The sequence below is a fragment of the Capricornis sumatraensis genome, chromosome 17 (assembly GCF_032405125.1).
Source record: "Capricornis sumatraensis isolate serow.1 chromosome 17, serow.2, whole genome shotgun sequence".
In the NCBI taxonomy this organism is placed as follows: Eukaryota; Metazoa; Chordata; class Mammalia; order Artiodactyla; family Bovidae; genus Capricornis; species Capricornis sumatraensis.
This window is the reverse complement of record NC_091085.1, coordinates 10,021,269-10,031,022: the sequence shown is the minus strand read 5'-3', so window position 1 is coordinate 10,031,022 and position 9,754 is coordinate 10,021,269. Positions and strand designations below refer to the sequence as shown.

At 41.2% G+C, this 9,754-nt stretch overlaps 1 protein-coding gene across 1 annotated transcript; it reads left to right on the top strand.

Annotated features, from left to right (window-relative positions):
• The first annotated feature begins 572 nt into the window (after positions 1–572).
• On the top strand, positions 573–9,251 carry LRAT (lecithin retinol acyltransferase). The gene is made up of 3 exons (XM_068989703.1): positions 573–773; positions 885–1,425; positions 5,679–9,251. Exons 2-3 carry the CDS (start codon positions 886–888, stop codon positions 5,829–5,831), a joined length of 693 nt encoding a protein of 230 aa, XP_068845804.1. The 5' UTR covers positions 573–773; position 885; the 3' UTR covers positions 5,832–9,251.
• Positions 9,252–9,754: the final 503 nt, after the last annotated feature.

The following is a 9,754-nucleotide window of genomic DNA, read 5'->3' as shown; positions in this document are numbered from 1 at the left end:
TCGCTTCCCACCCGCGAGCCAGAGGACAGCGAGGGGCATTCGGGGCATTTAAAGCGGAGAAGAGTGCGCGGTGTGCAGGAGCACTGCTCTGCGGAGTTTAGGAAGGAATGTGGAGGTTTTCGAGGCGCGCACACTTCTGAGTAAATGTAGATATTTTAGGAACCTTTTGGAGAGAGGTGGCTCTACTCAGAAATCTCGCCCAAGGCGACTCTCCACCAAAAAAGTCCCAGAGGTACCCAGAACGCGCCCCAATCTAGCAGGTGCAAGATCTCTTGCGCGGCCTCTACTTTCCAAAGCCGGCCGCTGAGAGGCGGGAAGTGCTAAGGTATGGATCTCGAAGAGGAGGCCTCCCCTGGAAGCGGTCGCTAGGCAGAACCTCGAAGCCCAGAAGCGGCCCTCCTTTTCCACCCGGCCTGCGGGCCGGCGCCGCCCCTGAGCGAGCACGCTCGCCGCTGGTCCCAATCAGCGCTCTCGCCGGGTCTGTGACGGCGTTCGGCCCCGCCCCCTCGACGGCGATAAATACATCGGCGAAGTCTCCGTCTCGAGTACCGCGCGCGGCCTTGCGCCCCGGCCCGGCCTCCAGCTGCGCTTTATATACATAGCATCCAGCTTGAAGGGCAGGTCCCGCTGTCCCCGCGGCCAGCTCCGCATCCTCCTCAGTCCCCGTGTGGGGCGGCCAAGCCGAGCCGATCTCCAGGCTTCTCGCCTTCTTTTTCTCTCCCTCTCTCCTCCGCAGGCGACGTTCCCCGCGGCACTGGCCGTCGGGCTCCCGGGTGAGCAGCGGCGCAGCGCCCCTGTTCGGCCAGCGCACCTTGCCCGGCTCCGCGCGGCCGGTGCCGGGGAAACGGCGGTGCCCTCGCCACAAGACTCTCTTTTCCCTACAGGATGAAGAACCCAATGCTGGAGGCGGTGTCGCTCGTGCTGGAGAAGCTACTCTTCATCTCCAACTTCAAGTTCTTCAGTTCGGGCGCCCCGGGCGAAGACAAGGCGGGGAACACTTTATATGAGATCAGCTCTTTTCTCCGCGGCGATGTGCTGGAGGTGCCTCGGACCCACCTGACGCACTATGGCATCTACCTGGGCGACAACCGTGTCGCCCACATGATGCCCGATATCCTGTTGGCCCTGACTGACGACAAAGGGCTCACGCAGAAAGTGGTCTCCAACAAGCGTCTCATCCTAGGCGTCATTGGCAGGGTGGCCAGCATCCGCGTGGACACCGTGGAGGACTTCGCCTACGGAGCCGAGATCCTGGTCAATCACCTGGACAGATCCCTCAAGAAGAAGGCGCTGCTCAACGAAGAGGTGGCACAGAGGGCAGAGAAGCTGCTGGGCACAACTCCCTACAGCCTGCTTTGGAACAACTGCGAGCATTTCGTCACCTACTGCAGGTTCGGCACCGCGATTAGCCCCCAAGCCGACAAGGTACCACTTGTGACTCTAACCCCGGTGGGCTCGGTGGGGACACTCCCTCTCATCCCTAAACTTTCCTCACCCCTGGGAGCAGGGGTTGAGTTCTAGATTTAGTAACGAACCTTCTGGTGTTCCTCAGGAAAGCGAAGTAAATAAATAAATGGCAATGTGCCTTGCAGGATATCTCGAAATGTGCGGCGCAAGAGTGTGGCAATGCAGTACCGCTGCCAGCGACGCCAGAGAGCTGCCCAGTTATTGCTGCAGAAGTCATCAGGGTGTCCACCCAGCGTAGTTGAAATGACAAGGGCAGGTGACTGGGAGGGTCACAGAAAATCTGTCGCCGTATGCTTGCAACTTTACCCAAGAATTGGCAGTTAGAAGGAAGGTGTCCAGAGTTTATATTTAATCTATAACACTGTCTAGTACAAATTGTTGTGCCTTTAAAACAAGGAAGCATGCCCGTTTTCCCTGTGAGCTGCAGAGAGAGAATTCTCTTTGCTTAATATAAGCTATCAAAATATCCATTAAGAAGACCTCCCTGGTAGGTCTCTTACTCCTGTGACTGAGCTTAAGGGAAATCTCCTTGGTATTCTGCATTTCTTTTATGCTGGTTTTAATCCCCATTTAGACTTCCCCATTGTTAAGCATCCTACATCCACTAGCCCCACAATTGGGTTGGAGTGTTTCAGAGTTCCCCAGAGATTAAAACAATTGGTTTTTCAGAAGAGTCATTAAATGTTGGAAGGTAATTTTATGGGTACTTTAAAAAGGGAGGGGGCAGGAACTGTTAGAATTTAAGATGATTAAATTAGCTACAAAGCCAAAGGAAAAAATAGTGGAATTTTTATTGCCTTTTGAAATCTCTTAACTTATAAAAATCACATTTTAAGCCTGCAATTTCATTTGCAGTTGGAAGTCTTAAACCCTTCTCTGCAGTCGCTAGAGGTGCTGTTAGTGTGCATCCTTCGCAGTGAAAGTCTGGGCAATCACATAATACATTTCATTTGTACTCTTCATGTTTAGATATGATGGGACCAAAAGGGTCTAAGTCCATGTAACCAGTTTTTTAAAATTTTTCCACATCTTAATTTTTTGACCCACATGGGAAAATCTTTCCTCTTTAGCAGAGCATGAAAGTATAGTGCTTGTTTACATCCATATATGAAACTCCTTACAGAATATTTATAAAGCCATAACAGACTCAATCTAGGAATTCTAAGTAAAATAAAAATACAGTTACAGCACTGTGCAGTGATTCAAGAATCACAGCTTCAGTCCAGGCCTGTTTAGAAATGAGCTTCACCACATTTACAAACACTGGCTCCAAAAGTGTTCAAAAGGAAACACGTCAGATTTACTTGGGACCCAAGCAAGTCATTTCTCTAAAGAAAAACAGTATTTCCCTCCCATAATTAGGAGTTACCCTTTCATGGAACACATATAACACTGTATTATCTATTTCTATAAAATAATGGTACAAGTGCTTTTTTAAGGTAGTAAAATATTTAATCTGCATAAATAACTAGTTGGAACAGTTTTTCCTCTTTGGAAACTTTTTAAGGTTTTATAGAAGTAGAGAAGTGCTTTAATTGCTCTTGCTGCATAGCACCTCTTGTGAAACTGAGTCTTTGTCTTCACTTTGAATGGTCTAACAAACAATTTGGCCACACAGTAGATTTCCTAGGGGGGGAAAAAATCCCCATCCCAAATTTTCCAATTCTAAGGACTGTTTTTGAACATGCCCTGAGAGAAGTAGGTCATTAGTACTGAAGGAGGACTGGCTTTTATCTTCTAGAAACATAAGGACTGACTTGATTCTGGGACTGGTGGTTGAGTTCTCCATATATACAACTCTCATCAGCTTAACATGAGAGTTACACAGTTGTCTCACTTAAATCTGTGTTTATAGAATCTCTCAAGAGCACTTTCCCTCATGAAAACACTACAATTAATATGAAAGTGAACTGGAAGAGAATCTTTTTTTTTTTTTCCCTTTGGCAGTGATGCTTTTTTTTTATACAAGCTTAGAAAATGGAAAATTAAACCATTTTATAATAATTTCAGTATTTCATAAGCTATAAAGCCCTTTAACTAGTAACTATTATTATTTCTTATGCTTTTTTTTTCTTTGCTGGTTTTGCTTTGCATTGCCAAAATGAATACATGTACCCCCTTTTAATTTGCAGGGATTTGTTTCTCAAAGGTGCCCCTACAGGCTTCTTAACATTAAGCTAGAACTAGAGGGCATTTCCTACCATGGAGCAACACCAGAGGTGCCTCCTGGACAGGACATTAGAAATGAGATGATCCTCTAATGGGAGAAAGAAAGTCCACAATGATTCTATGTTGGTCTTAATTAAATATTATTGGGAAAAAAGATAAAAGAAGAATGACTCTATCAAGACAGTATTCTTATTTACCTAAATGTATGTGTGTGTATGTGTTCAGTTGTGTCCAACTCTCTGTGACCCCACAGACTGTAGCTCTCCAGGCTCCTCTGTCCATGGAATTTTCCAGGAAGGCGTACTGGAGTGGGTTGCCAACCCAGGGATTGAACTCATGTCTCCTACATCTCCTGCATTGGCAGGAGGAGTCTTTACTGCTGTGCCACCTGAGAAGCCCACCGAAATGTAGATCTCCCCGTTATTTGCCAAGCAGCTTTTCTTAACTACCCTGAAAACTTCATTCAGTTTGACCGTCATCTCCTCATCACTTTAAAATTATGTATTTGTTACTCAATATCTTGTTAGTTTAGCAGAAAGAGACAGATCATGTTTGACACACGAAAAGAATGATATATGGATAACCAGCTGGCAATTTTATGTTTATTGAGATACTGTATAGACGCACTGCCAGAGACAGCCTTACAGTGAAGGTGGTGTGTTAAAATATACTGGACTTGTTTCTGCAATGCAGGAGACCTGGCTTCGATCCCTGGGTCAGGAAGATAAAGGGAATGCTTACCCACTCCAGTATTCTTGCCTGGAGAATTCCATGGACAGAGGAACCCGTGGGCTACAGTCCATGGGGTGGCAAAGAGCTGGACACACTGAGCGACTAACACTTTCACTTTCATTCTATCCATTAAGAATTTGGAAACGTGGCTGTCCAGAACTACATAGGCCGCTATAGGGAACCCTAAAAGCATATACAGTGCCATCTAGAAAAGGAGCTTAAAGCCAAGTGCTTGGTTGTTGAGTTGTATCCCCAACTCTTTGCAGCCCCATGGACTGTAGCCCATCAGGCTTCTCTGTGCATGGGATTTTCAGGTGAGAATACTGGAGTGGGTTGCCATTTTCTTCTCTAGGGGATCTTCCCAACCCAGGGATCAAACCAGGGTCTACTGACATTGCAGGCAGATTCTTCACTAACTGAGAACAAGTAGGAAACTCTTATCAAAATGGAGCAATTAATTGCTAAATTCTGCCCCAACAGTGATGAGGTAGAGATAACTGTTAAGATCTAGCAGTGAAAATAATCATTGTAATACCTTACATTTATACAGCATGCAGACGAATGCAGAGTACTTTTGCAAAATAGATCTCATTTGATCCTCACAACAACCTCAGTATTCTCATGGATGAGAAAAAGGTAGTCTGGACAGGTTAAATGATTAAGAGTGATCCAGGTAATACTTCTGAGAAAAATTAGTTTTCTAAGGAAAAAATACACATCTTAGAAGAATGCATTCTTCAGCAGGTAAAGGTCTCGTTTATCTTTATCTCCAGCAGGCAATTTTCAATTTCAAGTGATCGTGACATTATTTTGGCAGGAAATGGGATATGACAATAAAATTCGACTATTGATGCCTTTAGATTTTGAGGCTTATCAGAAATTTATCATCAGAAGTATTGCCAAATTTTAGAATGGTGAATTGTAGGAATCAAATTCACCGATAATGATGGGCTAAATTCTATTTGCTCAAGATCATTTTACTTTTGAATATGTTATTGTTATCGAGAGGCAGTTTAATGTTGTTTTTAACCTTTAATCCTGAATAACTATTATGTGGTTATATTCTCTGTAGTTTTTTGTAAATGTTCTGCATTTACAAGGGCAAGTGCCTAAAGTATTATTTCAGCCACTATGGGATGTGGAATCAGGAAACCGAACTGTTAACAACTTAAATTCTTCCCTAAGTTGTGAGAGAAATTCTAGTTCTTCTGGTGACAGGAAATAGCTGGAAAAGTTGTGCTCTACTGTTTGGTATGTATGATTCTTCTTAGGTTTGGCCTTTTCTAATATTCTTAAATTTTATTTTCCAGTTTTGTGAGAAGGTGAAGATAATTATTCGTGATCAGAGAAGTGTCCTTGCTTCTGCAGTCTTGGGATTGGCGTCTATAGTCTGTCTGGGCTTGGCATCATATACTACTCTTCCTGCAATTTTTATTCCATTCTGTTTATGGATGGCTGGCTAACTTCATACTCCTGTGCCAGTGTATGCATTCTCTGTATAGAAATGTTGATATTTATATAGCACAAATCAGTATAAGCATTGTCGAGAAAAATGTGACCTCTAATAATGTGTGCTGGGTAAAAATGTGATCAAGAATGACACAAAGTGCTTACCATGTAAGCCCAAGGATGGAGGCTTTCTGAATCTTCCCAGGCAGTTCCATTCCCAGGCACTGTGAGTCTTGGAAACATGATGGCTTGTGCTAGAATTCACCGTTAGAAGAAAAGCAACCTGTAAGGTGATGGCCACAGGAGATTATTTGCTATTCTTTTTCTCCTATGATCATTGTTCTTCTCTGTTAAGTCTGAATTAGAAGATTGGAAAATTTGTTGAATGAGACCACTAACTATTGTAAATTTATACTGTTTCATTGAAAATTTTATGTTAAACTAAAATAATTTCCCTTATTCAGATGAGAGCATGTTTGATGATTGGCCAAAAAAAATCACATTTTCTTTGTGTACGATATATAATTTCTAATAAGCCAAGAATATTTTCATTTCTTGAAACAATATTGGCAAAGTTAAGGTTTAATGATAAAATAACTGACCAGAACTATAGAAATATGTTTGCCTGCAGAAATAGCTAATAATACTATAGTTTTGATTTGGCTTTACTTAATAGGAAGCCTGGCATTCATTTTTTTTTCCCTTTTATGTGTCACTGTAGTTACTTTAAACCACTCTGAGAGGAAAATGAACACAGGATTGAAGTAAGTTGGGTACTTGGAGAGTGTATGTGCCAATTAAGTACACAGATGTATTGAGTACATGTACTCAGACTGATGTGCTGAGACTGAGTACAGGTATTCAGACATGTACTCAGACTGACAAACTTAGTTCTTAATTGCTTATTGTCATAACGGTGTAGTTAGTGTAGAGCATCGGTGGGGGTGAACATCAAAGCACATTCAGCCCGTTTTTCACATCTATAGTGTAACTTGCATGTATGTCGTTGGGTGGTTTAATTTTAAAGCACTTACTAATGCGCTGTATAATTTTTAAAAGCCCTGGCATTTGTCTTCTAGTTAGGTTTCTCCATTTCATTACCAAGTCAGTATAGTTTACATCCTTAAAAGAATGATGCTTCAGCAATATATAAAAACCCAAGCAAGTAAGACTAAGGGAAATAGCTGTTAGAAGTCATTTTTAAGTGTCTTAATACTACCAGGCATGTAAGTTGATTATACAGAGGCTGTTTTAATGTCAGAGTTGAGATGCAGCAATGTTAAAGCAAGTGTGTAAGTACTTTTGCAAATTCACCAAATTCTAAAAACTAAGCTACAAGCCTATAAACGATCAAGAATCAGAAAATAATGAGTCACATAATGAGTGGTATGAGGAGGACAGGGTTGGTAATTCAGTGATCCAATCAGAACAAATTTAAGGGTAAATTTTAGTATATTTGATGTTTTATCACCACTAATTTACCAACAACAAATTCAGTTAGAGTTTAATAATAACTTTGTATTTAATCATTTAAATGTGTTGAATACTTAAAACATGAAATGACAACACCATAGAATAAAGTGTTCTATGGGCCTATTCCAACCATTTAAAGTTATTCTTAGTGTGTATACATAAAAACAACCACTATGAGAACTTCATTGTATTAGTGGTTTTTCACTTACTGTATATTACTTATGTAGCAATTGTTTATAAATAAACTCATTTAAACATATGGTGTCCTCATGAATAATTTACACCTTTCTTCAGACTTTAGTATTGTAGGTAGCAAAAAAATCAGTGTATTGTTAAATCTGTGATCAAAGATCATGATCTCTCATTAAAAGCTAAGGGGAGTATTTAAGGTTGAAATTAACCTAATTAGTCTTGACTCACTTCATATCCTTAAAGCAAGATTCAATGCATCTTTCATTTATGTGCTCATTATGTGCCAGACATTGACCTGTTGCAATTTCACGGTCTAGAATTCATGTTTGTTAACTACCTATAATAGAGTATACACAGTGCTATGGGAAAACAAATAGAGGAACTCTTCCTGAAGGGTCAGAGAAATGTGTGTGAAGGAGGCAGTGCCAGCATCAGGCAGAGAAATAGAAAGAGGGGATCTCATCATACCGATGTGTCCTGTTACTTGTGGGAAAAGGGAATGGGAAGGAAGGTTTTATTCCCTGGAGCTTGTTGATCTTCTTAAGAGAAAAGGAGAGTTTTTATTTTGTTGTGCTCAGTTTGATTGGTTGTTTAACCGGGAAGAAAAAGAAGCATACATCCTTGATTGTGGTTATGGAAGAAACCCTGAGCCATTAATGTCTCTAGTGAATTGCTCTGGGCTTCATTAGGTAAAATTCATCCTTAAAATCCTACAAATTTTTACTCTAACTTGTAAAATGATAATCCAGTAGTGACTGATGCAGGTTTCGGTTGCTTATTTGTTCTTTGCCATACCTAGCTAAAGGTTGAACAAGACTAGCCAGGGCTAAGATGAAGCAAAGCAAGTGCTGAGGGTGAAAAGGTGAGTGGGACATGGGCCTTTTCCTCAAGGCTGATGGTCTCATGCACACAGAAGGACACGGTGAGGCTTTCTGCAATAGAGCTGACTGAAGGCACAGAGAAAGAAGTGGTCATTTTCACTGATTTGGCAAGAACTATAGGGATTGTACTGAGACTTGAAAAATTGGAGTGTTTTCCAAAAGTACGAATTTGGGGTAGGGCATTTTACACATTGGGGACAGCATGAGCAAAGGCATGAGAACTGCCCCCACCAAGCCTGGCCCAAAAGAGTGAGGTACTTTCTTATTCTGGGACTGGAAGCCCAAAACTGCATGGGGGCATTTGGGCAAGCTCAAGAGGCCAGAGCAGAGCAGAGGCGGTGAGGAGAGGTGCTGGGAGAGAGTGATCAGGTGGAGCAAGTCTTGTGTAGGTAGACCAAGTTTAGATTTTATGAACAGGCAATAGAGACTTGGGGTTCAGAGAGACAACTCCCAAAAACATGTAGGTAAATGGAGGCATGGGGCAAGACAACAAGGGACTAGTTATGATAACTAGTTATGAGTTAGGAATGGTTCTCAATCTCTAAAATAATGGCCTGTGATTGTAAGGGTGGAGAACAAACGTGTCAAGGAAATGTCAGCAGACTTTTGCCAAATTCTGACTCATAAGTAATTCCTGGTGGAGTATCTGGGAAGAATCATGCATCCTTCCTTCTTGCCAGAAGGCTGGTTCCTGAAAAATACATGTGATGACTGGGTATAAGTTATACATTTCAGATCTTTGTTCTGCTAAATTTGTTGCTTGTCAAGAACAAGCAAATAAGTATGAATTTGTTGTTTAAAAATATTTTTTAGATATAGATATCTTTCATACTTTTCCATTTTCTATTTCATAATATTACTGTCAAGTATCAAAACTATTTTCCAGCAATATCAAAGTTATGCCAAAGGCAAAAGTCTTTTATTATAGATGAGAAGTCTATGAGAAATGATGGTTGCTAATCTTCTATTTTATATAATCTATTTAGAGAGTTTTATCTAACTGGATATGTCAGCTCAACTAATTTTACATTTGGTATGCATGCATGTTCAATAAAATCAGATTTTCATACTGTCTTCTCTTGTCTTTGAATTTGAAATGCATGAAAGTAGATAACAAACTTTCTTGAACATGGTAGCCTGAAAGTTTTTGCCTCTCAAAGCTTCCTTTACCGAACATAGTTTTATATATTTGAAATTAAAACATCTTGTGAATCTTCCTTTCGATTGATATAATCTATGTTATCTACATCTTGAAGCCTACCTTGACTATGTAGAAAAGGGTACTGTGTAATATGAAATAACGAATCCCTTCTCCACTCCACAAAATCCACAAGAACAAACAGGCAGAGTCACAGGCATGAACTCTAGAATCAGAGGTGTGATGTGTGACT

Excerpts from the sequence above, each read along its gene's own strand:
- LRAT (XM_068989703.1), top strand. The coding sequence starts at position 886 with ATGAAGAACCCAATGCTGGAGGCGGTGTCGCTCGTGCTGGAGAAGCTA. Across the intron at positions 1,426-5,678 it reads TTAGCCCCCAAGCCGACAAG|TTTTGTGAGAAGGTGAAGAT; the intron begins GTACCACTTGTG and ends TTTATTTTCCAG.